Raw genomic sequence first — 27,473 nt, forward strand, 5'->3', positions numbered from 1 at the left:
TTATCCCCTTTCTGGATCCTTTAGGGAAGTTTTGTTACTGGTTGGGAGTTTGTTACGCTGTAACCAAGATACGGGGATCTGGGGGCTGGCCCCCAGCTACGGGAGCTCGAGGGCTGGCCCTCGAATACACACCAATGTATACTTGGGGGAGGGGGGGAGGACCAGTCCCCCCAAACCCCCCTGGGGCTCCGCTAGGCGGAGATTTGAGCTGTGATGTCTAAAGAGTTCCAGATGATGAACAGAGATGCAGAAATTTCGAGAGCAAGGGCAAATGTGTAAAGAATTGGATAAGGTGTACTAATTACAGTACTCAAAAGTTGTTCATTATTCGCATAGTCTATAGTAGAAGAAGAGAAATTATTAGCGATCTATAGTTGTTCATTAAAAGCGTTAAAAAGTAGTTGCACACTACAGTGACAAAACAGACGAAGATGCTTTGCGGAGTCTATTCATAACCGCAAGACCCTCATCAGACTCATCAATACCCTCGACAATTATCAACTCAACTCCCTCGGAGTCCATATCTCTAAGGAACCCAAACAGATTGCGTGAAATGTCACTTCCCTGCTTGCCCAAATCTTTAGCCACCACTTTAGTTCCGACTGCATTTTGCAAACTTTCAACAAAGTCGTGACCCAGATTCCTCGTCATCAGCACACCAATTTTGTTCACCTTTTGCGTTTTAATATAGTCAAACGCCTTTTGAGCTGCATCCGAAGCATTTTGACTCTTGCTCTCAATAAGCAAAACATTCGCTCGAGGAGAATAATGCTTATACTTCATGCCCGGAGTTCGCACCTTTTCATGCGCACCAGCAGTAGCCTTACCAATGATAACATCCTTCCAAGGCTCCCCGCCGACCTGTCTAATCTGCTCTACACTTACTCCACCCGGCCGTAGCAACATTGGCGGACTGCACAGCCCATCAACTACTGTACTCTCAACGCCAACCTCGCATGCTCCACCATCCAGTACCATTGGAATTTTGCCATTGAGATCGGAAATAACATGCTGGGCAGTCGTGGTGCTCGGTCGGGTAGATGCATTGGCCGAGGGAGCCGCGAGCGGAACGTCGCTCAGGGCAATCAGAGCCCGCCCAACAGGATGAGCCGGCATTCTCACTGCAAAAGTAGACTGTCCTACAGTACAGGCAGGGCTGATTGGGTTGTTTTCCCTTGGAACAGGCAGCAGAATCGTCAGGGGTCCGGGCCAGAACTTTTCAATAAGCGGCTTATATACCTCTGGAACCTCCACCCCAGGGATATTCCGCTTCAGCTGATCAAGGCTGGAAATATGCAAGATCAATGGGTTGTCAGCAGGACGGTTTTTCGCCTTGTAAATGGCATGAACGGACGCAGTATCCAACGCATTGCCGCCCAGTCCGTATACAGTTTCGGTAGGAAATGCCACAACTCCGCCAGAACTTCGCAGAACCTCAGCCGCTTCTTTCAGAGAAGCCTCCGTATTGTTGTCTGCGAACACTGGCTTATTGTTGGCGTCAAAGGAGATCGATCCTTTATCGACCTTGATATGTCTCGTAGTCATGATTGATCGGTATATTACGCGAGAGGATAACCACCGCAACACTGGAAGGACTCTGGATGGCGGCGTCGTGAAAAAAATAATTTAATATTATACAGGAAGTCGTCGGATGCTAATCCAGTCGTGTATATACAACAAATTTGTCAATCTTATCTGTCTTCGAAAGATTTAATTTTTCAGTCATTCGGGGTTACCGGCGCCTGCTTAATAAGCATCTCCGATCCGGAATTAATCATTCAATATCGGGGAATCAATACGAGTGAAGAGATTTGGCTAAATCTCCACGACGTAGTCGTCAAACTTCTTCTTGGGCCGCTGGACCTCCGGATTCGGCTTCTTGCCGGGATGCTGGGGTTGGTTGAGCGATCTGAGCTCGTTGGTAGCAATGTCGTTAGATAGTTCGTGCGGTGGAATGGAGAACCGGGCGCCCAATCTTGCCAGAAAATCTGGGGTCAAATTGAAATCCTGAATGATCTGGGCGTCGGAGTCCCCCTCCACTTTCGATTGCAGAATTGATGTGATTGTAGCAGGGTGAGTCCGGCTCTTTGGCTGCGTTCGGTCATGCTTATCTTGGGCTGTCTCCTCGTTCCGCTGTCTTGCTCTGGCAATGTCCAGCATCTCATTCTACCATATATGGTTAGTTTAAAATTTCTGTAAAGTAGTAATGATGATATAACGGCTTACCGTTCTGCTGTATTTGGTTTCCAAATCTTTGTATTGTACCGTTCCCATTTGCTGGAGGCGCTCTAGGAAGTCGGGGTCATGGCCGTCTTTGACGATGGAGTCATCTTTTGCACCAGGACGGCGGGTTAGCTGCTGCTCTGGCTGTGTCGTGCTAGGACCTTTGGTCTTTGTGATAATTCGTGTCGCCTGCGAGGCTTGGGTAGGAAGCTTCTTCGCTTGTTTCGAAGCAGCGGAGCCCATTTTCGTGTGATTTGATTTCTTGTTGGAACTGTGTGGAGTGGTTTAAAGTCGTGAAAATGTTCCCGCCGGTACCCTCCGATTGACGAAAAAGACTCATGTGAACCGCGAAATATGCTGCTATCCGGAACGATTGCGAATTATAATTAATAAGTAGAATTATTCAATTTGCGAATATTATTTTGTCGACAATTTTAATCGGAGTAGTTATAATTAGACACTATGGATTGGCAGGTGTTTGGCGGTACCACGGTAGAAGTAAACATTCAAGAACAAGAAAGACCAGTTAGTTTTGGTTCACACATTTTTTAATCCAAAGGTCCCGCATTTGCGAGAATACTCAATTTCCTCCTTGCATGTGTACACTTCTAGGGGATGAGAATGCCTTAGAAGTTCTAATTATTTCGTGCTTCACACTTCTGTCCCGCGCTGTCTCCAGAGCCTCCAGATTTCCGTCAATGTTGATCTGTACGACAATATCGAACATCATTAATTTTGCACATTTGGACCGGACTTTTCAATGGGATAGTTTTTGAAAATTTTGTATCCCCTGTACCTTTTCCACTATTTTTCGAATCCTCTGTCATCTGGGCGTGTTACTTGAATTGGGGGTAGGCGTTGGTTAATTTCCGCACTCTGTCTGACCGTCGGTTTGGGGTGATAGGCTATTGAGTGAGATCCCTATCACACTATTACCGGTAATCCCTTTCCAGTAAAAGTCCTAGCCGAAAGAAAACATGTTGGAAGAGAACCGAAAAGTTGCCGATGTGTATGAAGATAGAATATCGAGTCAGCCGATCGATTGTTACCAAAACGGCCGTCAGGGCCGAGGGGTTTACGGGAGGCCCTTCATTAGATCTACGGAGATGGACTCAAGCGGGCACGAGGGAATGGATGACGACTTAAGTGGGGCCGGGCGAAGAGGCTTCGAGACTTGGCAGCGAGGGCATTCGCGGACGTACTCCTCTACGATGGAGGTCATTCCTGGCCAATAGACATCCATTTTCAGGCGTTTGATGATACGAAGAGCACTGCCATGACCTCCCCAGGTGGGATGATCGTGGTATCGATGCAGGAGCATGCGATGGAGTTCAGCGTCTGGCCCAACGACTGGTTTGTCCTTGTAATAGAGGATCCCGTTATCGAGAGACAAGTGGGGCTGGAGGAGCTTGTAACGCCTAGGCAGCGGTGTGCCGTTCTTGAAGCATTGGTAAAGTGAAGACCTAGCATTGGGTTGCTGGAAGAGCGAACGAAAGTCAACAGCGTCTTGGGACGTTACCAGGCGCACAGGAATAACCGTGTTGAAACGTGAGGGGTGCGTCAGATCTAAGCCAACCTGTCGTGACAAGAAGTCGGCAAGCGCATTTTCGGGACCGTCGAGGTACTCCATCGTGAAGTTATATTCGCTCAAAAACTTGGACCAGCTGAACTGTCTACGCGAAAGTTTGCGCTTCGTGTTGAAGTAGGTGAGATTTTTGTGGTCGGTTTGCACGGTGAACGAGGGCACGCTGCGCAAATACTTGCGCCAGAAGCGGATCGCCGAGACGATAGCAACCACTTCTTTGTCGTGGAAATTGTAATTGAGCTCGGGGCCTTTGAACTTCCTGCTATAGTAAGCGACCTTACACATGCTGTGTGCAATCGTGCCATGGAATCTCCGGTCACACCCCGGTAAACTCCGCCGAGGCGCCCAAAGATGTTCATAGCCGTCTTGTTCTTTTGAACCACTGCGTGGACATGCGGTATGAACGTCAACCGTCTGTCCAAATGAATCCCAGGTAGCTTAATAGTGTCCTCGGGTTTCTTGTGGTCGTGATTGTCGGGAAGCGCCAGCGGTTTTCCTTGACTCTCTTCTTCTTCTTCTTCTTCTTCTTCGCCTGCCCTGGGACGAACGGCATGAGATTGCGGTCAACGTGGAGGAATCCCAGTTTGTCCCCATGGTCAAAAGCAGTGTAGTTCTTCTCCGCCCAGTCGTGGCACGCCTGGAGGATCCGACGAAGTCGCTTTGCGTTGCTGTTCCGGCTAGACCCAGAGACATAGACCGTAATGTCGTCGATATACCCCACCACCTTCGCACCTGTCCGTCTAATGGCATCATACAGAGTGCTCGTACTATGTACTATATAAGCCTAACTTGGTGACACAGTCGCAACGGGCTCGAAATACAGACGATTCATTCATTCATTCATTCATTCCCATCTCTCACACTGGGTGAGGATATGGTCGATCGTTTCGAGAGTGGAATTGTCGCACTGGCATTCCCACTGTCGAGTCGAAATCTTGAAATTGCAAAAGTAGGCTCCAAAGCACCCTTTACCCATGCGCAGCTGCACAATCTTGCTCAGGATATGCCGAGGGGCAGACTTCAAAGTTGACCACAGCGGGTTAGCACTTGGGCGGAGGTACGGCGTGTTGCCGTTAATCTCGCGGTAGTGCCGGCCTCTGTCATCGGAGGTAAAGGCTCTTTCCATGCCTTACATGCGGAACGCTTGATGCGTCAACGTAGCTTGTTCGTTCTCCGTCAGAACCGCCGCACTCGTCGTACAGGGCGCTTGCGCCACGGTGCCCGACGAGGCTAAAAAAAAAAAAAAAAAAAAAATACTTATATAATAATAATATATCTTGATTATAGTCTGAGCTAACGCTAAGGAAGACAAAAAAAAAAAATACTTATGACACAACAGATTATCATTTTAAATGCTAATAACTCGGTCAATTCTTCTTCGATTTAACCAGCAGTTAGTTCAACCATTTCCTACCGCATTGTTTTATCTAATATTTTACTTATGGAAAGCTTGGTTGGCAATTAGCAGTGATGACTAATTGCTTACGTAATAACCAAATTCGCAGTGATATGGTCTCAGAGAAAAAATCATCAGCAAGCCTGGCTAGCTCAATCGGTAGAGCGTGTGACTCTTAAAGCTCTTCGGAGATAAAAGTCATCACAAGGTTGGGGGTTCGAGCCCCCCGTTGGGCTTTCAGCTACGACCATATCTAGGTGGCAACACCGTCTCTCGTTCGATCGGCAGCAGTTAAGCACCTGAGAGCTCGTCCAAGTACCGCGGTTGGAGACAACGCGGGAACAGCGAGTGTTGTAGCTTTTTTGAGCGTACGCGCGCGTGCATGCATGCATAAAATCTGAGACAATTACATGCATGCATGCATGTGCACGCGCGCGCATACATGATCCGCACGTTTTGTGCGGCTCGTGCGGCTTCAGCCGCATAGCTATATATATACATATAGTATTATAATTATATTTATGCATGCATGCATGTATACACTGTTGGGTGCCAGAGAATAACGCACCAGCAAATGCCTAGGCGTATGCGCCAAGGAATGTGAAAGTCCTGTGGACGCAGCCTTAAAGGTAGACTCCTTGGAGCGCGCGCTACTCGGAAGTCCGATTCGTGTATAAATAGCACGATCTGTCTTTACCCCTTTCCTTCTTTACCGTCTTTAATGTAGACACTTCGGTGTCTAACCTTGTACCTTCGTATAAATAAGGATCAGATATGCTTTATAATTGATATTTGACACCTAACATACACAATCTCCCTCTCATGTTGGAAGTCAAAGGAACAGTGTACATCGACTTCACATGTTTCAGCATGCAGTGATGAAACGGACCGGGTCCCGGAGATATGTACCACGACATAAACCAATGGTAGGTTACTCGGAGATAGAACTTCCCGGAATGATCCTATCCAATCATTTCCAGTCAATTGAGTTGCTCCCATAAAAAAGACGTCATCCCCCAGTCATTCTCTTTTCCTTTTACCGTTTTCTTCTGTGAACCTGTTGCAGTCTATCATTACTAGCCTGATCCATAGTCCTACTGATAAACTCGGTCATCGTTGTACGCTCTGTCCTTGACTTACGTGAGGCATTTCCTGGTCCGTTATTCTCTGGCACTAAACAAAGTGAACTTGACGTAGGCGAAGCATGTTGTAATACAACAAGTGAAATGATAACAATTCCTTCATTACCATCGATATCTCTTTGCACTAGAATTAATAATTATAAGTAATTACAAGTAAGTGACAGACAGGTGTGAGATCAGACATCCCGTAAAATAGTCTGAGATGAACTCGTGTCAAATGCCTCTTGTGAGTGGTGCATTATGGTGCACAACGTTGACAATGTCCCCTCGGGAAGTATCTCTGAATGTTCTGCCATTGATTATATTTTAATGTTTATATCGAGCCGGCTGTTGAAGCCAAATGTTAAGACACAGTCTTCCTTAGCGTTAACTTGGACTATAATCAAGATTTATTATTATAAGTATCTCTGACACTATCAGCATCGGATGGCATTCAATCGACTAGGAAATAGATACAGATGGATTAAAGAAAAATATATATACAGCGCTTAGACATCCCAACTATATTTAGCGAGCTTCTTAGTTCGAGCAGCTTCCGATACCAGCGGATAAAACATGCTATCGCTAAGTCCCTTGTGGACACGGCCTGGTAATGGCAGCTTGTAAACACGGCCACAAATGGAACTAGTGGGCACAATTATACGGTCTGGATTCATCCGTTCTTCCGAATAACAGCCATTTTCAACGATTGGGCTATCGGATGGGTCCTGAAATATTGAGAAAATGCCAAAAAGTAGTGGCTGTTCGGTAGCGTACTTCTTGAATGTGAGCTTCTCTCCTTTATCGTTCTGAGTTCTGAGGCGCGCCTGAACTTCTAGTAAGTAATCACACCTGCCATAAAATAAATCGCCGTTATTGTCTCTTACAACAGCAGCGGAGCAATCATTGTTTTCATGAGAGCAGGCTGAACCAATAATCTCACCAGAAGGAAGCTTGATTCGTGAGTATACACGGATATCGCTGGATGTAGGGGGATTCAGAAGTCTAATCATGTTCCTTTTTTCCTTGCCATCAATCGTGTATATACCATAAGCCTTGATCGGTACTATTGTCCTGTTAATATACGACAAAGTATTCTTTACCAGCGGCTTTTCAATCAGCGAACCGAGCGGCTGACTGATATTAGACAGCATGGTTCCAAACTGAGATTCTGGATGGATATACTTTTCGCTCCGGCCACTAGAGCTCGTAGTGGCTTCAAATGGTACTAATTGGTCCATGTACCTTAACGTCAGTTTGTTCTGGATTCCGCTCAACGGATATCGACAAGGGATACCTTTAGACTTCACAGCATTGCAGGCCCTTTCCAAGGGAAAGCACCAGTAGTATCTCAAACAGCCGTTCTGCTCAATATAATCTTTTAGATGGCGGAGGGAATGCATCGGCAGCATGAATATATTGTACGTTTCTGGGTCATTGAGATTGAGCGCCATTTTCTGGAAGACACCCCTGAATTTAGCAAGAAACTGGTCCATTTGATCCAATTCGATTGTAGTCATCTCCATGTCTGATAGCTTATCAACCAGGAGGAAAAATTCCTTGAATAGGCTTATTATCTCTATCGTAATAGTGCCTGGATCACGAGAGATATGGGATAAAAAGTAAGGAGCGAGCTTGCACATAATTTTCCATATGAATGCATTGGCGTTCCAGGTCTTGCCCTTAGTGAAAAATTCCAATGGAAGGTCAGTTCCACCCACTGAAATAGGGAGGTTGTTATTAAGCATTTCCAGCACACCGTCCAGCTTTAGTTGCTCCTCTAGCGTAAGGGCATTGCGCAAGATCTCGAACATTTGCCTCCCAAGGTTGGCATATAGCAAATGCATCAAATCAGGAACAAATGACCAGGGCATTGCAATTGAAGAAAGCCTAAATATTTCGGCACATCCTTCGACTCCAGTTTCTCTAATATGGTTGGCCAATTCGGGACTGTTATCCTTCCGCAGATCATCGCTTCGCCTTGCTTCCGATTCATGTTGACGGAGAGTTCGTAAATGGATTTTCTCTGCAAAGAGCGTCCCTGCACCTCTACTGGAGCCATCATTCGTGGCATAACACGCCCTACACGGTTTCGTTCCTGACTCCCCAGTCATATTCATGACGAAATCGCAGGCTGGCATATCCGCGGAAACTTGAGTCAAATGCACTTTGATAGTAACTTTTTTGCGAGATTTGGCGTCAAATACTTTGAACCCACGACTCATTTCCGCAAAGTCATCGATAAGGGGAGTGAGAAAGGTTTGGTCCATCATTATATCGCTAGAATCACTTGAAGTAGGCTTAGGAAATGCCATGGGAATCAAAACATTCTCGTCAAGGAAACGCTGCTCATAGGGGAGGTTATTGTTAATCAAGACAATGGTGAATAACTCCGCTTGCCTGTTACTCCATGGATTGATACTATCTGCCATCATCGTCACTGATATTTCAATAGAATCGGGGTCGAAATAGTTGCCATTATGGTCGAGCTTTTTAATTGAATGAGCAGCTGTAATTGGTGTATTTTTCAACGCATCAAACCGTTTACCACTCCAGCAGTCGGTATATGTCCCCGGCTCGGCGATTCGTTTGGATCCATAGAGTTTTTCGCACTCACTTCTGAACTTTCCGGCACTATCTTTGTCGTCAAATATTGCCCTGATAGTTTCCCGGATGGAGAAATAGTAATAATAGTGCAATGTAGATTTTTCAGTACCACATTTCAAGCAGTTTGTCAGCAGTTTGTATTGGCCAGTATAAGCCATACAGCCATTCTGGCAGTGGAATACTGTTTGAAAACTTGTTTTCCAATCATCATCATGATTGCGAATGACTGCATAAGTCTTCAGAGTTCCGACGAATTTCTTTACGGCCCATTGTGCAGTTACTGGAGACTTGGCTGGACTGTCGTCATTGGCCAATTCGTTTCCGTTGGTCATAGCTATACCGCCATCCATGACCGACTTCAGTACAGGCAGGCTCTTACTATAATGTTTCAACAGCGACTTAATTTCCTGGCGGAGCGACTTGAATGATGCTATTGGAGTGCTTGCCCTACCGATCTCTGGACCAACTGGACTGGATCCTTTGTTACCGGACGTTAGCAAAGCATCCCCATCGCTCTTTTTTGTCGTAACATTCCTATGCTTTGCCTCTCTGGCCCCCGAAGACGAAATATAGGGCCTCTTCTCAGCAGTCATGGATCTAATGGGGTAAAAGGAACGCGCCGGCTTCTAATTCTTCGTGTCTCGCAAAATCACTTTACGCGTTAAGTTCGGGCACGGCTGAGAAATGCCGACAATTACCGGTACCGATACCGTTATCAACCCTTTGGTACTTATTTTAATCTTTATCATTGCTTGCCGAGTTAGCATGAAGATTTAAAGTAATATTCAAGCATCAGCCAAATTTTTTGCGCCCCACCAGTCTCTGACAAAAGAGAGAGATATGTACACAACCAGAGGAAGACAAGAGCCATTGATATTTCTTCCTCAAGATCAAAGAGGTTACCGGTAGACTTAACTGATTCAGAAAGATATCTTCCCCAATCTCGGAAGGCCATTGGTGTATTGGATGATTATATGCCCCTTGAAAGCCGTAATTTAACCGTTACAGGGGAGAGCATACTCTTCTAGATGCAAGTGACAAGTAGACAGTCTTCAACATGCAAATGCTCCAGTACTACAGTAGTACTAATGCGATACCAGGTGTACCTATTGTTACACTCCTCTTTAGGTGTTATTCGAGGGCCAGCCCTCGAGCTCCCGTAGTTGGGGGCTCTGCCCCCAAACCCCCGTCATGCGGGACATGTCACGCAACAATGATAACAATTATTGCCTTGCTACAACCTTGGAGTGGATCATTTAAAGCTTCTCCCGTGCGGCTGAAGCATTATAAGAAGCCGCACATAAAAACTGCGGCATACCAATCGTAACAGATAGAAACAAAGTAGAAAATTGCAGTTACGGACCTCTCAAAACGAAACCTTTCTTAGGAAGCCAAGCCTCCCCGCCGACTAGCCTACACCGCCTTAAAGCAGATAACGCAGATAACGAAGATATCGGAATAGCCTTTAATTACCGGGGCGTCATAAGATCGGCTATGGAAGTTTCGGCTAGAAACCGAATATGATAACGTGACTATAGAAACTTTTTATATAGGTCACGAATGTGGAGCTATTAGAATTGGTGGTCGTCGGTATCAAAAAAAAGTGGGGCGATTAAGGCGGTTTTGACACTCACACCATTCCATATATACTGCATTACAGTCGACACGCGGCTGTAATGCAATAGAACAACCACGTAAGCCACACACACACCCCTGTAATGAAATAGGGTTCGAGACGCTATGTACTACTGTACCATGTAAGTTACACTCCGAAAGTGCACCGTAGATTCGGCCCTAGAGCTTCCCTTGCCCCAGCAGCTTACGCCCCAGCCAGCTTACGAATTGTATAGACGAAAACCTTATACCCTCTCCACAGTCCCACTTTGGTTGCACTTTGGTTCATGGTACTGGAATGCTGAAAACTTAGTATTTGTGAAGCCGTGAGAGCTTTTTAGCCAAACAGCCGCATATCATGCGGCTCAAATGAAATTGTCGAGAATCAAGACAGGTCGCAACGATACGCGACACCAGGAGGAGAAGGCGTATAGCGTTGAGAGGAGAAGTGAGTATGAAAATTAGATACAGCAGATCTACAACCAGAGAAAAGCAAAATACTGTACAGGTGTTATAGCTCACTAAAGTATGAAGCCCCACAACCGCCCCATTCCATTTCAAAGGGATCAGCAGTTATGTACATATCATCTCAAAAACCTGCAAGCTATGGCATATGATATCATATGCCATAGAAAGTAAAATAATATAACCGTTTAATCACCGGACTGATTGCTCAGGCGTTCAACACACATCCACTACCGGTACATGCAGCCCGTTCGTCGACTACAGCCGTAACGCGGTAGCGCGCGGGCGGGTAGCAATTTTACACACATTTGGCCATGTGACCGACGGACTTTCAGGGGGGGATGGGGGCTCTGGGATCGGGATTACGCCGAAGCTTGCGTAATCTCCGGCACGCTCCGAGGGTTACCCGGCTTCGCCTCTCTCTTACATCCACAGCAACACATGCCCCTGCCCAAGCATACAGCCCGAGCATGTTGCACCCGTTACTAAGGACGCACTGTCTAATATCTGAGTGAGGGCCCTAGCGAAAGAGAGGGGAGGGACAGGTAAAATGGCTCACGCGGACACGGCTAAGCGCTGCCGAATGGATGGTGCCTTTGTCTGGAGGCTCAGTAGTGTATTATGTGGCACGGCTGCCCGCATTCGCCTGCGTACAGCTCAGAACGCAGAAACGAAACATGCCCCCCCAGCGCCACCTGCCGGATTTAGGTTTGTTAAACGTATTGGAAAAGGAAAGACATAGTACGACTCTCGAGAGAGAGAGGGCTCAGGTTAGAAAGTATAAAGTGGACTCCCCTCCCCCTCCCCTTTGAAGTAGTCAGAAGATATCGAGTGAAACGTCAATTTTTTGGCATATTTTTTAAGAACTGAAGAAGAGTACGAGTTATCACGTACGAGGAATCTACGAAGACCGCTGTGAAGGAAGCAGCACATTAATCGCCATCACCTTTTTGGGAAATTGCACTTTCTTAGTCAGCTCTTTTTTTGAAAGAAAGTTGAGTAAGCAATTTTACTTTTGAGTGTCGTTATCTATTACAAGAAACTTTGAAGATACGACCGACCAGAAAAAGATTGCCAACTGGCGAGAAAAACGACAACAGAGAGAATTAAGAAAGCCTAAAGCACGAAAAGATAAGAAAGATCAAAAGGGATGTCACTATCCAATCAGGCTCTATCACCGGAGGAGCAGCGCTTGCTGAAGATGTACGGAAAGCTGCCATCGCGCAGCGATTTGCTGAACCGTAAGCTCAAGGATCGCAAGTACTTTGATTCTGGAGACTATGCTCTATCACAGGCGGGAAAAACGTCGCACTATGCTTCGGTAGGCTCGGAACACCCGTATCCGGAGGACATTCCTTCGACGACGACTGCATCACAAGTTCAGACTCATAACAAGAGCCCGTCGCCTAACAGCAAGACTTCTCCCATTATTGGCGGCTCGCCGCCCAAATTTGCATTAGACGACGTGAACTACCAGTCGTCTTGTTCTAACACCCCCGGTACCGTCCCGCTCATGTCACCGGGGCGAAGGCATAGCAGCAGTTTGGCCCCGCCTGATGCCGAGGCTGCTCGCATCAGAGCATACCACCAACGACTGGCCCAGCATTTGAATCATTAAATGCTTTGCCCCGTTAGTTTAGTTTATTTTATTTTTGTGACGACGAAGCTTATGAGTACGTACGATGTAGAAATGTTAGTCTTTTTTTTGTAGCAATTGCTATATTTGCGCTTTTCACTACCCTATTGAATGTGGGTAATTAATATTTGCGCTTTTCACTACCCTATTGAATGTTGGTAATTAATATTTGTGTTGATCCCTGCGGTCGACAGTACCTAGATGCTATTAGTGAGGGGGATGGTTGGTGATTCGACAATTGCCAGGGTCACACATAATGAAATTTCAATCAGGGCCCAGGTCCAGGGCAATTTTTGAAAAATTCAACGTTTACCATCCCACTGGGTCGAGGACATCGAGACCTGTGTTTGTTTAAATAAAGACTCGAGACAAGAGAGACTTCGAGACTCCCCCGCCATCAACTACCGGCCAAACCGACATTTGAATTTCTCCACATTATCACAATTGTTACAAATTTGAATCTTTTATGGTACCGTTGGTGTCGGCATTATTACTTTCCATACCTGGCGATGTGCAGCTTTTATGCCTGGCCCTGCATAATGAAACATGCATACGGCAGCCATACTCATGATATCATGGTTCCTTTTCGAGTATGAATTGACTATATACCCCCCCTGGGGGCTATAAGATCTCCGCGAAGCGGAGCCAACGGGGGTTTGGGGGCTGGCCCCCAAGTCAATCGAAACCGCTAATATTACCTTTGGATATCCATTGGGAAGGATATAGTGTATAGGAGGTCGAATTAATATAATAAATACAGGGTTATTTCTTTCGAGACTTGATTTCCTCGTCCTGGACTGGATGGAGCATGATTTTGTTTGGATAGTTCTGCGTGTTGAACTGGTGTCCCTTGCTCCAGTCGTACGAGACAGCGTAGGCAAAGATGGACCCGTTCCGGTTGAATGCAGTTGTGGAGATGGTGCCGCCCACGGACTTGGACCCCTTGAGCCGGCACTTGGCCTCCTTATCCCAGAAGTTGAAGATACCGTCCGACCCAGCGGTACTGAACGTACCGTACTCCGGGTGGAAGTTTATGCTGTTGACCGGGTAAATGATCGACTCGTTCTTGGTCGCTACAGCCTCCCGGTGGCACTTGAACGAGAAGCCCAGCTTCTTCTGCTCCTCTGCGTCTACGTATTGGATGGCACACCGCCCCTCAATGGACCCCACGGCGAATCCATTGCCCGTGGGGTAACAGGACACCACGCGAGTCTGCCACTTGAGGGGGCTCTGGGCCGACTTGAAAATGGCTCCTGGGTTGCTCGACAGGTCAAAAATACAAATGTGGCGCTCCGCTGTGCCCACAACTAACAGGTTCTTAGAAGAGTCCATAGTGTAGGCCCGCTCCGGCAGCTGAACTGTAGAGATCGCCGTAGGAGCCCTCATGTCCCAGTATTTTAATGTCTTGTCCCACGAACTAGAGGCAATTACCTGCTGGCCTCCGGCCACAGTAACTGCTCGCACGCTGGAGACTGGCTGGTCATGCTGACCGGCCTGGATGGACTGTCCGCTTTGCAGATCGTAGACCCGCACGGCGTTATCGCATCCGCCGGAAATGACTTTAGAGCCGTCCTGGGTCCACTGGGTGGTCAGGACGTAGCTCTGGTGGTCATACATGGCCCTTCCCTGGGTTTCGCCGCTTGGAGAGACCTCGTAGATGCGAACTTTCTTATCCCACGAGCCTACTGCCAGGAGTTCGGCCTGTGGAGAGAAGGACATGTCGCTGATCGAGTCATCTGGAGGGTTATTTACGACTCGGTCATTGCTAACATTGATATCTGTCGAAGTCGTCGTGCTCGACGAGCCAAACAGTCCTGCCATTGCTTCTTTGCAAAACGCGTTTCTGTCAAATCTTTTCGTGATGTGGTTGGGTAGGGCATCGGCGCGCGCGCCCCCATCAGTCTTCCTAACCTCTCACTTTAACTACCGATGGGGGACCAGTCCCCCCAAACCCCCCTGGGGCTCCGCGAAGCGGAGCTACGGGAAGTCGAGGGCAGGCCCTCGAAAACACTACACCGGTACTAATGGGGGGACCAGTCCCCCCAAACCCCCCTGTGGCTCCGCTGCGCGGAGATTTTGGGGCGTTTCGTTACGCATTGTTGCGGGAGTTTTGTTACAGGTTGGGAGTTTGTAACAGATGTAACGAAAAAGTTGTAACCAATAAGACGGGGGGTTTGGGGGCAGAGCCCCCAACTACGGGAGCTCGAGGGCTGGCCCTCGAATAACACCTAAAGAGGAGTGTAACAATAGGTACACCTGGTGTTTACATTGTACCAGGTATATTGAAATAGAATTGGCATTTAGATTGATTTGAAAAGATAATTATTCAACTAGCAGTTGGATTGTGACGTTAGTGTTGGTGCTACAGGTACTGCGTACAGTTCATTTGATAGTCGTTACAGTACCTATAGAGTTGAGTTTATGCCTTCGATAATCTGTTTTAGTAAAAATAATTAAATAGAAAGGGTTTGGTTGTTATTATATTGACCAAGATTCGTGCGGCTGAGACATGTTTTTAAGCCGCACGACACGAAAGCGCGTATACATGCTTAACAAGTAACCACCAGACAGCTCTACAGGAGCGAATAAACCAACTTGACTGAGTAGCAATACACTAAGCTCAACATCTACAGTAGTGAATCGTATTAATCACGTTAATAACTGGTGCTGATGGATAGTTAACAGGTATTGCGTGTAGTGGGGAGTTGCCTAATTGGGAAGTTTGTGTATATTTTTAGACGAGGAGAGGGCACATACATATATAGACCAAACACTTAAACGACATGCCAACTGGTATGACAGGTCGCGAAATGGTAGACAGATACATCCAGACCCCTATGCCGGTTTCGGTACCATTTAATTCGCAATTAGAAGGTATGGTTGAAATATCCTTTTTTGGTATGCACTAACCAAGGTTACTCTCTCCAGAGATCGATAAGGCTATGAATGACCTGGCACGGCATGGAATGCTTCATTTAGAACCTAGAAGGCATGTGTCGACGCCATTATTCCCTCCATCTCCTGCATCCTATCGAACCCCGTCACCTATAGCTACCCCGTCAATGCATGGCTCTCCTTCGACTGTGAGCTCGATAAATCATACTTCGCGGCTATGGGAGCCCCGAGCCCCTGTAAAATCAAACGGACTTGGGCTTACCACGTTTGGGTCCTCTGTTTGGTAAATCTGCATTTGTTATTTATAGTTTTTTTGGGACGCATTTAGCATGGTTTTTGTTGAGATTATTATACTATCAGGTAATTGGGTAGATCCAATGGTTTGCATGCAATTGACTCCCTCCTCGCGAAGCGAAGCCCCAGGGGGAGTTTGGGGGACTAGTCCCCCCAAGAATACATTCGAAATGGTGCGTATTCGAGGACCAGCCCTCGAGTTCCCGTAGTTGGGGGCTCTGCCCCCAAACCCCCCGTCTTATTGGTTACAACTTTTTCGTTACAACTGTTACAAACTCCCAACCTGTAACAAAACTCCCGCAACAATGCGTAACGAAACGCCCCAAAATCTCCGCGCAGCGGAGCCACAGGGGGGTTTGGGGGGACTGGTCCCCCCATTAATACTTGCGTAGCGAAGTGTATTCGAGGGCCAGCCCTCGAGCTCCCGTAGTTGGGGGCTCTGCCCCCAAACCCCCCATCACCCTGTAACAACTCCCGCAACAATGCGTAACAAAACGCCCCGCAGCAGCCCATAATCTCCGCGCAGCGGAGCCACAGGGGGGTTTGGGGGGACTGGTCCCCCCATTAGTACTCGAGTAGTGTTTTCGAGCTCCCGTAGTTGGGTGGTAGAGTGAGTTCGCAGAGAGAACGTATGAGGAATTGTATATGCACAAGTTAACTAAAGAACAATGGTCTAAGCAGACTTCTCCTCGGAAGCATTAGACTTGTTAGCAGCAGCAGCAGCAGCCAATTGCCAGGCTGGGATACCTGTTCGGGCACTGGAGGCAGCGGCGCTGGGGGTAGCCGCTGGGGTGGTAGCTGATGGAGTTGAAGAGCCCGAAGGAGGCAGAGAAGACTGGGCACTTCCTGGTGCAGGGATAAACGAGTTGCCAGTAGCAGCAGGAGCCAAAACAGTAGAAGAATTAGTGGAAGAAGACGAAGTTGGGGGTGGAGTGAGTCCTGGGATTGTTGACGGGACGGACGATGCGCTAGGAGGACCGCCCCCACCAAGCTTCATTCTGTTACTAAGCAGCTGCTTGAGGCTCTTGAGTTCATCCTGAAGCTCGACCAATGCAGCGTCCTGCTGGTTTCGATGCTTTTCAATTGCCCGGGGCAGTGAGTCTTTGATAGACTCTACCTGGCTCTTAATAAGCTTCATATCACTATCCCGCTGGGTAGTCTGGACCTTAACAGACTCCACGGCCTTCTCTACGTCCTCCATCATGACGCTGAACTTTGCTTCGCGCTCCAGTTCAGCCTCCTTCATCTCCTTGGTATCTGATTCGAGCTGTTCCAGCAGCGTCTGGACGCGGTCAAACTCAGCCGACAAAGCCTCTTTGTCTGCCTCGAGCGAAGACGGAGTCGGTGGCATTATCATGGGCAGAACGTACCGCTTAGCGACCTGGTACAGTCCGTACCCGACCCCGGCAGTGACGGTAGCCATGACGAAATAGTCTCTCCAGTCTCTTTGTGGCAGCGGTGGAGGCGGCTGGAATGCAGTATGGGCTATGGGACTTGCGCCAGGCACAGAGCTAGCCGGGGCGACCATCCTAGCACTGGCAGGGGCCTCCTTGGCCCGTTTAAGGGCTTCTTCAATCTCTTCCTTAGTCAGCTGCTTTGATTCAAGGAACTCGACTCGTTTGGCCAGTGACGTGTCAGCAACCTGCGGATCAGTCAGGAAGCTGACCGCAGATTGTATCATATCCTCTCTCATCTTTGGTGGTTCAGGATCAAAAGGAAAGTATCCTTTTATTATATCCTCTTTGATGTCGTCAAATGTGGAGGTGGGGTAGGTAAGTGTCGGGGAGTTCTAACCGAGGTTCGGGGGTCCCTCCCAATAGAACGGCTGCAACGACGGTTCATCGCCTAAATGCGACATACTCATTTTTCAATGCGTTCTTCTCAATAAAGAGAAAAAAATTGATGAAATTTATTCTCTCGACAATCCCAGGCTTTGTATCTCGGCAAGAATACATTAGAAATGGAGCGTATTCGAGGGCCAGCCCTCGAGCTCCCGTAGTTGGGGGCTCTGCCCCCAAACCCCCGTCATATTGGTTACAACTTTTTAGTTACATCCGTAACAAACTCCCAACCTGTAACAAAACTCCCGCAACAGCCCAAAATCTCCGCGCAGCGGAGCCACAGGGGGGTTTGGGGGGACTGGTCCCCCCATTAGTACTCAGACGTGTTTTCGAGCTCCGCGATTTTTTGGTGATGTTTTTGCGCGTGCGCAGGCGGTTAAATTGGGAGATTCGAATGAGACATCATTAACATGACCCCCTGCTACTGGTACGGTACTATCGAATCTGAGATCAAATATATACGTAAAACGGTAGAGTGTATGGGTAATGTAACGTAGTTATTATAGGATGACGAAAATATACTGGATAGATACACGAGGATGGAATGAATTTGATTTTGAAAAAGTTGTTGACTTTGCGGAACTAGACGGGGAAAAGCTGAGGAGGAAAAGAGTCGCCATAGATCGCTACGAAGAAGCAGCGTCGGGACTGTTGAAACAATTTATTTTTAAAGAAATTACCCCAGCTTGGAAGGCAATTAAAGTAACTCGCAACCAACACGGGAAGCCAATTGTTGAAAAGTTTGAAAACGTCCGGTTCAGCGCTTCCCACCAAAATGGAATCACTGCAGTTGGAGTAAGGTACGACGGCCAGGATCTCGGGATTGATCTCGCTGAAAGCAATAATTTACTCCACGGGGCATTAGATCTTGTTTTTAGCAATTCTGAGAGAAGTCAAATAAAGGACGACCAGTCGTTTGGGTGGTTTTGGTCCGCCAAGGAGGCTATTTTGAAGTACATTGGCTGTGGGTTTCTAACTGACGAGTACAAACATGTTTTTATCCAGGTAAATTACCCGGAGATTTCTGCTACCAATTCAAAACGCAACCACTCCTACCATGGGCAATTATTCGAGCTTCAAAGTGAAAAACTCACCCTGGCTGTTGTTACCCAATCAGAATTACCACGTGAAGCGGTTACCTTAACCAAACTGCAATTGTCCGACATTATTCGTTAATTATTAATTGGTTTAATTCAGCGATTTAACCAATTAATTAGTATTCAACGATTTGACAGTCATTTAATTGGTGCTTCAGTGACTTACTCGTTGTTGTGCGGCGATCAGCGTATGCATGCGGCTGTATGCATATCGATATCTCTCAACAAGCCACATATCAAAGCGCAATACTAACAGGAAAGCAATTAAAAGAGCTGGATTGAACATACAATTGACATTGACCAGAAAATCCAACAGTGTCTTGGACATAAATACACCTGAATCAACTGGTCTAGTGGTTATCCCCGAGCCTCCAACCACGGACTTGGGAAACGGATGCGAAAGATTTTGGAACTTTTACCCCATCATTTTCTACTCGGGCCCTCTTTGTGATAAAAAAAGCTTCCGAACGCTTGCATAAAACCCACGCATATAAAGCCATAAAAGCGCGCGGGGAGAGATATTTTATCCATACTCGACAGTTATATCATGACTTTGGCCGTTGCTAGTACGGAGCCCAAGGCTTCGCCCGTTTCGGCGACTTCCGGGGCTAAGGCACCAGACCTGCCCACACCGGATGCTATTGGTAAGGCTGCGATAAAGACCAAGACGCATCTGTCGGCTGGATTTATTAGCGGCATGACCTCCGCGGTTCTTTTGCAGCCTCTGGATCTGCTCAAAACCCGAGTCCAGCAGTCTAAATCATCTACTCTGAGCTCTTCTCTCAAAGAGCTGACCAACGTTGCTGCGCTCTGGAGAGGAACAGTGCCATCGGCGTTACGAACCTCAGTCGGGAGTGCGCTGTACTTTACTACTCTGACGGCTACGAGGACGCAAATCGCAAAGATCACCGCCGCTTCGCATGGAAGAGACGCCAGGGCCAGCTCCGACCTGCCCAAGCTGTCGATGCAGGCCAACTTGCTGAGCGGCGCAATTGTCAGGGGCATTGTCGGGTTCATGACTATGCCAATAACCGTCATTAAGGTTCGTTATGAGTCGACAATGTTCCAATATCGAAGTATTATGGAGGCCGGACGGGATATTTTTAGGTCGTACGGACTCAAGGGCTTCTTTTCCGGCTTCGCAGTCACTTTTGGCAGAGATGCCCCATACGCGGGGCTGTATGTTTTGTTCTATGAGAAGAACAAAGAATTAATGTGCAAGATGGTTAGTCCGAAGAAACAGATGGAGTCGTCGACGGCGGCACTCGTCAATTCTAGCTCGGCTATGATTTCGGCGACAATGGCTACTACATTAACTGGGCCGTTTGATACAATCAAGACAAGGGTGCAGATTGATCCGCAGAAGTATTCGTCTTTCTGGACCAGTGCCAAATTGATTGTGGGCGAGGGGGGCGTTAAAGAGTTGTTTGATGGTCTCTCGTTGCGACTGGCTCGAAAGGCCATGAGCGCTGGTATTGCATGGTGCATCTATGAGGAATTGGTCCGCCGTATTTAATCCTTATCTTGTATATATTCTGTTTAACTTATTAATATTAACTTGCTCATATCTTGCTTAGCTTGCCAATCTAAGAACATGACGTTTTTAATATCGCGTAACAAATTTCCAGTTGAGACTCTATTTTCTGAAGAATAACAAAAATCCGACTTGAAAGTCTAAGGCTATATGTTTAGTTCCGTGATCGAATCCTCAGCTGGACATGTAATTTTATCTATTAGCTAAATCGACCAATTAATGGACTTGATAAACTCGAATGCAAAGACCGGAAGACAGAAAGTCGCATTGATAGCCTGAAGTGCCGGCTCGTTCTGTAATGCAAGAGAGGCTAATGCGAGATGCGAATGCATTGGGTCGGGATATTCGCCCTCCATTTTACCAAACCCGCCCATTGTCGGATTCTGAGTCTTTTCCAGCAGGTAGTCCCTGTTTTTCTCAAAATTGGTGAGCTCTAGTAGTCCCAGCTGCGCCAAAGAACCCTGAGTCCAAAACGAGTAGCAAGTGTCTTCCAACTTGTTGCACCGCCCATTGAACCCCCCAGAGCAACCATCACCAAACTGCTGTCTCTGGGAAAGCCACTTCGTTAACGAAGGCACATCTAGGTCGTCTAAACAGTCTAAAAGCTTTAATACACTCACGCCACAGTAAGTCAGACCCGAATGAGACTCGCCATCTCCAAGACCTCCATCATACCTCTGAGTAGCAACAATTGCTCTAACAATTGCGCCAACATTGACCCAATCTCTCGGTTGTTCTCCCAGGAGACGAATCAAACATAATGCAACATAAGTGTACCGAAAGTCGTGGTCGCCAAATGGATTGCTACCGTCAAACACTCCCGCAAACATGCCATCTTCCCTCTGGCACCTCTTAATGTAATTGAGCATCTTAATTTTGTCTAATCTTCGAGGCATATCCCGGTCTTCCAACATTGCGAGCATGCTCACACAGAAGAAGGTGCTGGCGAGATTAGCTGGATCATACAGTTCACGAAATTCACCACCAATCTTGTGGTTAATTGACCCGCGGAACCCACTACCATCTTCCACCAGATTGGAATAAACCCAGTCGACGAGTTCTTGAGACTTGATCTCCTCGATGCGACCCAACAGAGCAAGGCCTGACACACAAAAGTATGCCAGCGAAGTCAGATTCGAGTCATACGACGTGAAATGCGCCGGGAATAGTGTCAAGTTCCGCCTGAAATATTTTATATGTCTATCAGTCAGCAGCTCCATCTTTTCATTTCCCCTGGCTACGGAGATTTAGGCTTTTCGTGATGTGTCGGCCTAACATGCATGGATCGCGGGCGCGACAAAGCGACACGCCGACATTCTACGTGACACATGGGCCAATAGGAATACAGTGAGAACTGTACCTCCAGTTGACAGAAACTTATAATAGCTTAAAAAGGTGTATACAAATTGTTATATTAACCAATCCATTAAGTTATGGCTGTTAGATATATTATATTAGTCAATCTGTTAGATTATGACTATGAGATGCGTTATCTTGATGAATCTATGAAGGTATGACTATGAGATGAAAGTTATAACGGCCCGTTCTAGGCATTCAAAAGACACGGGCTTAGTACGCTTTTTTTTTTCAGGGAATGTTCAGTGAAGAGTCAGAAGACCCCTGAAGCGGATACGTTGCCTATGGAGCCGTAGAGTAACATGCCTCAAGAGGGGCCCTGAATTGTATTTCTAATCGTCAATCCCCCGCTTGATGCACGGTTATCGGAGGACAACACCCGGAGACCAGCATATGCCGACATTACTCATTAGTACATGTAGTGGAGAAACTGGCATATATATACATATTAGATCCCTGGACCAAGTTAAATACAAGTTCAATAAGACCAAAGATGGTTCAATTTGGAAAAGAGCTCCGGGAAAAGTACTTCACGTTCAAGAAGGGATTCCTTCCGTTGAACCACGGGTCGTTTGGCATGTCGCCGAACCCTGTGTTTGAGAAACAGAGAGAAATCCAGCAGGATGCCCACGAAAACCAGGACCTGTTCTACCGATTCACCCTGTTTGACGGGTATAAGGTAGCGAGGGCCGCAGTAGCTGAAGAACTTGATTCCGACCCCAATAATGTAGCTTTTGTTCCTAACGCTACCACCGGTGTCAACGCGGTACTCAGATCATATCCTCTCAAGGAAGGCGATACGGTGATCTACTCATCCGTTATTTATGGCGCCTGTAAGAAGACGCTGCTGTTCATGCAGAATAGATACAAGATCAAGCTGGCCGAAGTCGATCTTACCTATCCTATGACCGACGACGAGATCGTCAATGCTTTTGTAGAGAAGATTGAGGCTGCCGGAGATTCAGCCAAGATGTGTCTCTTCGATGTTATCAGCTCTGCTCCTGCCTGGTACCTCCCTTGGGAGCGATTGGTCGAAGAGTGCCGCAAGAGAAACGTCTTGTCGCTTGTTGATGGAGCCCATGGGTATGGAATTGCTCCAATCTCTTTGAAAACCGCCAAGCCAGATTTCTTCGTGACCAATGTGCACAAATGGGGCTACATCTCACCAGCCTGTGCAGCATTCTACGTCGACCCAAAATACCAGAACAAGGTCCACACAATGCCCATCTCGCATTCTTACCAGTTCGATGAGGTCATGGATGCCGACTCTTCCAATTACTTGTATTCCTTCAGCTACCGATTTACATTCGCGGGCACCCTGGACTACTCTCCATTGCTCTCTATCCCTACCGCTACTGAGTTTGTCAAGAGCATTGGTGGATTTGACAAGGTGCGGTCTTATATGAATTCCTTGGCCGAGAATGCATCCAAGCTTGCCGTAAAGAAGCTCGGGACGGAGGTGATGTCGTCTCAGAAAACAAATGCCATGTTCAATGTCAGGCTGCCACTAGACGGTGTAGATGAGGCTGACCTTGGCAAGGTTACGCGGTTCCTACAGGAATACATTCTGCTGGAAAAAAATTGCGTTATTCCGGTTTACAGCCACGGTGGAAAGATTTGGGCGCGTCTCTCTGCTCAGATCTACCTTGACATGGAGGACTTTGAACGTGGCTTCGACTACATTCTCGAAGCTATTGAGCACTACAAGAACACCCCCAAAGACCAAATCAATTATAAGTCCTTGCTTCTTTAACCATACTATGATTTAGAATAATAACTAATAAAAAATATTTCATATTAAAATGCACGCTACAACCGAGAGTTTCAACATTAAGCATGGCCAATAATCTTTCGCGGTTTGTAAGCCTCCTCGAGATAAGTCACATCCTCATCGCTGAGATTAATATCCAAAGCTGCAACTGCTTCGTCGATTCGGTCGAGCTTGTTGAATCCAATAATTGGACAATGGCCCTTAGAAAGAACCCACGCAGTTGAAATCTGCGACATCGATACCCCTTTCTTTTTCGCCAACTTTTCTACTCGAGAAATAATCTCTTTCGACGCTTCACCCTCTCCAATACCGGCAGATTTAATAAACTTATCAGTCTCTCTCCGTTGTGACGTCTCATCCAATGGCCTTGCCAGTAGCCCTCGAGCAATTGGGCTCCATGGGATGATTCCAACGCCAGTCTCCTCGCAGTATGGAATCATCTCTCGTTCTTCCTCCCGGTAAATGAGATTGTAAAAGTTCTGCATAGAAATGAACTTCGTCCAGCCATTCTTCTCAGCTACTGCTTGCATAGACACAAATTGATAAGCCCTCATAGAGCTGGCACCAATGTATCTCGCTTTCCCGCTCTTGACAATATCATTCAAAGCGCACATGGTCTCCTCGATGGGTGTATCGGGGTCAAATCGGTGGATCTGGTACAAGTCGATATAGGTGCCTAGTCGCTCAGTTGAAGCATCAATTGCATCCATGAGATGCTTTCGCGACAATCCCTTTCGATTATAGTAAATTGTATTCGAGTCCGAACTAGTAGCAATGGTTCCCTTCGGATCGTCGGCAACAAAGAATGCCTTAGAGAAAATGATCACAGTACTCCGGGGGATATCGTACTTCTTCAGGAACTTCCCAAGCCACCTCTCGGATTCGCCGTTGGAGTACACATCGGCAGTATCGAATGTTCGAATCCCGCTGTCATAGCATTTCTTTAGCAGATCCATAATCTTCTCCTCGTCATCAAGAACCCATTCTTGCCAAGATGACTTGCCGTAGCTCATGCATCCTGCGATGACACGAGAAATCTTCAAACCAGAGCTTCCAAGGCACTTGTACTCCATACTGAATATTTGTTAATAGCCGTCGATTTTACTGGTAATCTACACGGTTTTTAAGTCAATTAGAATGAAACTTGCGATTACAGTATGATAAGGAAATTCTGAGACATGTCTCCACTTTCCTACTGCAGTAAAAAATAATACAAACACCGGTTAGTAATCAGTCTAAACCAAAACCCGCAATAGCCTCTGAGTAATGGACAAAATAAGATAAATAAATGGTTATCGATGCAATCAAGTTATGTAATGCGCTTAATGGTTGACGAAGATATAGATAGTTGCCTATTCGTGTGAACCTAGTCTTACAGCAAATACTCGAATCTTTGCCCCATCCATAGTTATTGACCATCTATATTCATATGGAATAGAAAACTACTGTAATATATACCACTAAAGAATTGCCAAACAAACTAAAGAAGTGCCAGAGAGGAAGGGTTAACAGGTTCATTGATATCACTTGGAGGAGAAACTTCGCTGAATAGGGGGTGTAGTACCTGCTGGCACTGCACTACGGTTAAACCAACGAATTAGAGCGCAAATGGTAGCGGTGTACAAAAAGTACACATTCAATATCTCGTATTACAGTAATCTGTAGCTGATATACAGTAGTTGCCATAATAGGATATCTCGAACTCCTTCCTTTCCGAATATGGCACATTTCTGTCTTTCAGGCAAAGATTTCGAGTTACAGTAGTACTGTAACCCCATGTTTACGACTTGGAAAAAAAAATTAATCTTGGCAGCACTGTTGGTGCATCGGACAAGTCAAGCGCGTCTACATAACGCATGTTCACTTCGACAGCACCGACGGGTTTAAGTGGCCTTTCCACCCCCTTGCACAAACGTTTCCAATTAACCGATGAATTCAACCCAGTATCGAGCCAAAGACTATTTAATTAGTCGCGAAATAAATATCACAGGCTTATTGCCGAATTTTCTTTGGTACATGCAAATATGACCTCTGTGAACTATGTAAGTACTGTAACCGTTAGTTGACACGCGTACATACGGGATCATTCCGACCCCGTTGATCGCAACGGCGCTCGAGATCCCAGACACAGTGAAACACTGCATCTGAGAATTCTGACAAAATCAATAACCATCACCCAGTAAATGGAGTCATAATAAATAAACAGTATTGTAAGTCGGCCAGAGAGCTGTTTTGTTGGAATACAAGTACTGAATCAGAACCTAAGTAACGCAATGGCTTATTTACCCCTGACATCAATAACGCGCTAATATGATGATAGCAGCAGCGCTCTGTATCTAGATTACGTACATAGCATATTGAAGTGGTTGCAGTACTTGCATTGTGCGGGCTGCTTTTGACATGTAATCAGCCCTACCCCTGACATTTACGGGGCTTCATTCTATTAAGGCCCATTTTTGCCTGTTTGTAAGAGAATGACTTCTCGAGATGTGAGAATCTCGGTACCATATATGTTTATTTTTACGCATTTGCAATAAAGCTGGAGAAATAGAAATTTCCTTCAACAATGAGAAAGCACATGCGGCATATTCTGAGGGGTATGTATGCACGCTTTCGCCTAATTTGGACTTATAGCAGCTGAAAATGTATAAACGCTGTAAGGTCCTTCCTGAGCGTTCATAACCTATTTGGTACAGTAGTGCACTACAGTAAGTGTACATGTAGAGGTTCAGGGCGAGATATGACTGCAATTGGACCATGATTGGCACTGGTAACTGCCGCTTATTACGTTAAGTGAACCTCATCCACGGACCGATAGATGTGGATAGGATTGCGTTAGCTGGACTATGAATTGTGTCGTTCTGAGACGACAAGTGGATGCTTTGCATTGCAGCATCCAATGACGCTAGCATTTCCCTTTGTCGTCTTTAATACTCAGCCTACTTCCAGAACGTCGAAGATGGTCCTTGACGGGACAACTTTCGCTTGTGTTACACTCATCAATTGAAGCATAGTAGACTACATCCAAGGATTAACATGTAGAGATCGACGTGCATGACATCTAAACCACGGAATCTCTCCTATGCATGTGGATCATGCTGCCGTCAGTGTCAACTGCACCTTTCCAACGTGCGGTCAGTCCTTAACGAACGCTTATTAAAGTGGTGGAATCCCTTCCACAAAGTATAAAGTACTGCGGGAGTACACTACGTCCTCAGAGGGAGAACCACAAAATCTATTGGAATATGAATGGGCTGAGGCTAGCAGCAGCGCTGCTACTAACACTACTATGCTTTGCGGCCTCGCTGTTTACTTTCCTGACATCGTCGGGATCTCCAGTTTATTCATTCTACACATTCTCAATTGACTTCAGAGACTTTAAAGAGGATCTTGATTCATTAACTGCTAACAAAACTCAGAAGCCAGTTGATTTTTACGACATATACCATGTCGGACTCTCGGGGGTATGTGGCTATAAGCGAGCCAGCTCCAATGCCACGCGCCAAGCTATGATTACCATAGACAATAAAACGTACACGAGAAGCTGCCAGCAGTCGACAATTGCGTACGGGCTCGACTTTGAAGGTATTTTTGAGGCCTCCAAGCTCACAAACGTAAATTTCACTAGCGCCATAGTCAACTCTTCCGATGTCGCATACTATGGATCCAAGATATCAGGGATTGCGCTTATAGTAAACTTGATAGTTCTCGCTCTCACTGCGGTAGGAGGCATTGCATTGATTGCAATATATCGCACAAAGGATATTGGCGTTTTTCAGCGCAGAGTCGCGACGGTCAACATTTTGGCAGCAGCACTAGTGGCAATATCAGCGGCCTTTTCTATCGCAGCATATGCTGACTTGTCCAAAGCAGTAACGAACTGGGATGAAGGCGCCACGGCACATATTGGAACGTCGGTTCAGGCGGCACTGTGGATCATATTTGGCGTTTCCTTACTCTCTTCAGCATTTTACTATTTCAGCTGGGGACCACTAAGGGCAGAAAAAGATGTATACTAACGACTAACGACAAAATCAT

General features: G+C 46.6%; 13 protein-coding genes and 2 non-coding genes across 15 annotated transcripts, besides 2 other annotated features; 8 read left to right on the forward strand and 7 right to left on the reverse strand.

Moving 5' to 3' along the window:
* Positions 1–408: 408 nt before the first annotated feature.
* On the reverse strand, positions 409–1,545 carry SUA5 (threonylcarbamoyladenylate synthase; the record flags this gene model as incomplete). Its single annotated transcript, XM_076687510.1, has 1 exon — positions 409–1,545. One exon carries the CDS (start codon positions 1,543–1,545, stop codon positions 409–411), a length of 1,137 nt encoding a protein of 378 aa, XP_076538248.1.
* Positions 1,546–1,815: 270 nt separating this feature from the next.
* TRVA0_061S00320 (uncharacterized protein) lies at positions 1,816–2,466 on the reverse strand (the record flags this gene model as incomplete). Its single annotated transcript, XM_076687511.1, has 2 exons — positions 1,816–2,166; positions 2,227–2,466. 2 exons carry the CDS (start codon positions 2,464–2,466, stop codon positions 1,816–1,818), a joined length of 591 nt encoding a protein of 196 aa, XP_076538249.1.
* Positions 2,467–3,298: 832 nt separating this feature from the next.
* Positions 3,299–4,529: a mobile genetic element.
* Positions 3,299–4,529, reverse strand: an mRNA.
* Positions 4,530–5,345: 816 nt separating this feature from the next.
* tRNA-Lys(CTT) lies at positions 5,346–5,440 on the forward strand. The gene is made up of 2 exons: positions 5,346–5,383; positions 5,404–5,440. It is a non-coding gene; the product is annotated as a tRNA-Lys (tRNA).
* Positions 5,441–5,442: 2 nt separating this feature from the next.
* On the forward strand, positions 5,443–5,561 carry TRVA0_061S00375. The gene has a single exon (XR_013062103.1). It is a non-coding gene; the product is annotated as a ribosomal RNA (ribosomal RNA).
* Positions 5,562–6,834: 1,273 nt separating this feature from the next.
* TRVA0_061S00386 (uncharacterized protein) lies at positions 6,835–9,525 on the reverse strand (the record flags this gene model as incomplete). The annotated part of the gene is made up of 1 exon (XM_076687512.1): positions 6,835–9,525. One exon carries the CDS (start codon positions 9,523–9,525, stop codon positions 6,835–6,837), a length of 2,691 nt encoding a protein of 896 aa, XP_076538250.1.
* A 2,636-nt stretch (positions 9,526–12,161) lies between these two features.
* Positions 12,162–12,629, forward strand: TRVA0_061S00408 (uncharacterized protein; the record flags this gene model as incomplete). Its single annotated transcript, XM_076687513.1, has 1 exon — positions 12,162–12,629. One exon carries the CDS (start codon positions 12,162–12,164, stop codon positions 12,627–12,629), a length of 468 nt encoding a protein of 155 aa, XP_076538251.1.
* Positions 12,630–13,409: 780 nt separating this feature from the next.
* On the reverse strand, positions 13,410–14,366 carry GLE2 (WD40 repeat domain-containing protein; the record flags this gene model as incomplete). Its single annotated transcript, XM_076687514.1, has 1 exon — positions 13,410–14,366. One exon carries the CDS (start codon positions 14,364–14,366, stop codon positions 13,410–13,412), a length of 957 nt encoding a protein of 318 aa, XP_076538252.1.
* A 1,064-nt stretch (positions 14,367–15,430) lies between these two features.
* On the forward strand, positions 15,431–15,829 carry TRVA0_061S00452 (uncharacterized protein; the record flags this gene model as incomplete). Its single annotated transcript, XM_076687515.1, has 2 exons — positions 15,431–15,521; positions 15,576–15,829. 2 exons carry the CDS (start codon positions 15,431–15,433, stop codon positions 15,827–15,829), a joined length of 345 nt encoding a protein of 114 aa, XP_076538253.1.
* A 680-nt stretch (positions 15,830–16,509) lies between these two features.
* PEX14 (peroxisomal membrane protein Pex14p) lies at positions 16,510–17,529 on the reverse strand (the record flags this gene model as incomplete). The annotated part of the gene is made up of 1 exon (XM_076687516.1): positions 16,510–17,529. The coding sequence occupies one exon, from the start codon at positions 17,527–17,529 to the stop codon at positions 16,510–16,512; it is 1,020 nt and encodes a 339-aa protein (XP_076538254.1).
* A 655-nt stretch (positions 17,530–18,184) lies between these two features.
* On the forward strand, positions 18,185–18,853 carry LYS5 (holo-[acyl-carrier-protein] synthase; the record flags this gene model as incomplete). Its single annotated transcript, XM_076687517.1, has 1 exon — positions 18,185–18,853. The coding sequence occupies one exon, from the start codon at positions 18,185–18,187 to the stop codon at positions 18,851–18,853; it is 669 nt and encodes a 222-aa protein (XP_076538255.1).
* Positions 18,854–19,321: 468 nt separating this feature from the next.
* On the forward strand, positions 19,322–20,290 carry HEM25 (Hem25p; the record flags this gene model as incomplete). The annotated part of the gene is made up of 1 exon (XM_076687518.1): positions 19,322–20,290. One exon carries the CDS (start codon positions 19,322–19,324, stop codon positions 20,288–20,290), a length of 969 nt encoding a protein of 322 aa, XP_076538256.1.
* A 221-nt stretch (positions 20,291–20,511) lies between these two features.
* Positions 20,512–21,528, reverse strand: CDC43 (protein geranylgeranyltransferase type I subunit CDC43; the record flags this gene model as incomplete). The annotated part of the gene is made up of 1 exon (XM_076687519.1): positions 20,512–21,528. The coding sequence occupies one exon, from the start codon at positions 21,526–21,528 to the stop codon at positions 20,512–20,514; it is 1,017 nt and encodes a 338-aa protein (XP_076538257.1).
* A 629-nt stretch (positions 21,529–22,157) lies between these two features.
* On the forward strand, positions 22,158–23,417 carry TRVA0_061S00562 (uncharacterized protein; the record flags this gene model as incomplete). Its single annotated transcript, XM_076687520.1, has 1 exon — positions 22,158–23,417. The coding sequence occupies one exon, from the start codon at positions 22,158–22,160 to the stop codon at positions 23,415–23,417; it is 1,260 nt and encodes a 419-aa protein (XP_076538258.1).
* Positions 23,418–23,494: 77 nt separating this feature from the next.
* Positions 23,495–24,508, reverse strand: AAD16 (aldo/keto reductase; the record flags this gene model as incomplete). The annotated part of the gene is made up of 1 exon (XM_076687521.1): positions 23,495–24,508. One exon carries the CDS (start codon positions 24,506–24,508, stop codon positions 23,495–23,497), a length of 1,014 nt encoding a protein of 337 aa, XP_076538259.1.
* A 2,172-nt stretch (positions 24,509–26,680) lies between these two features.
* TRVA0_061S00606 (uncharacterized protein) lies at positions 26,681–27,454 on the forward strand (the record flags this gene model as incomplete). The annotated part of the gene is made up of 1 exon (XM_076687522.1): positions 26,681–27,454. The coding sequence occupies one exon, from the start codon at positions 26,681–26,683 to the stop codon at positions 27,452–27,454; it is 774 nt and encodes a 257-aa protein (XP_076538260.1).
* Positions 27,455–27,473: the final 19 nt, after the last annotated feature.

This window comes from Trichomonascus vanleenenianus (genome assembly GCF_965637985.1).
Source record: "Trichomonascus vanleenenianus strain CLIB 3782 genome assembly, contig: TRVA0_061S, whole genome shotgun sequence".
Taxonomy (NCBI): domain Eukaryota; kingdom Fungi; phylum Ascomycota; class Dipodascomycetes; order Dipodascales; family Trichomonascaceae; genus Blastobotrys; species Blastobotrys vanleenenianus.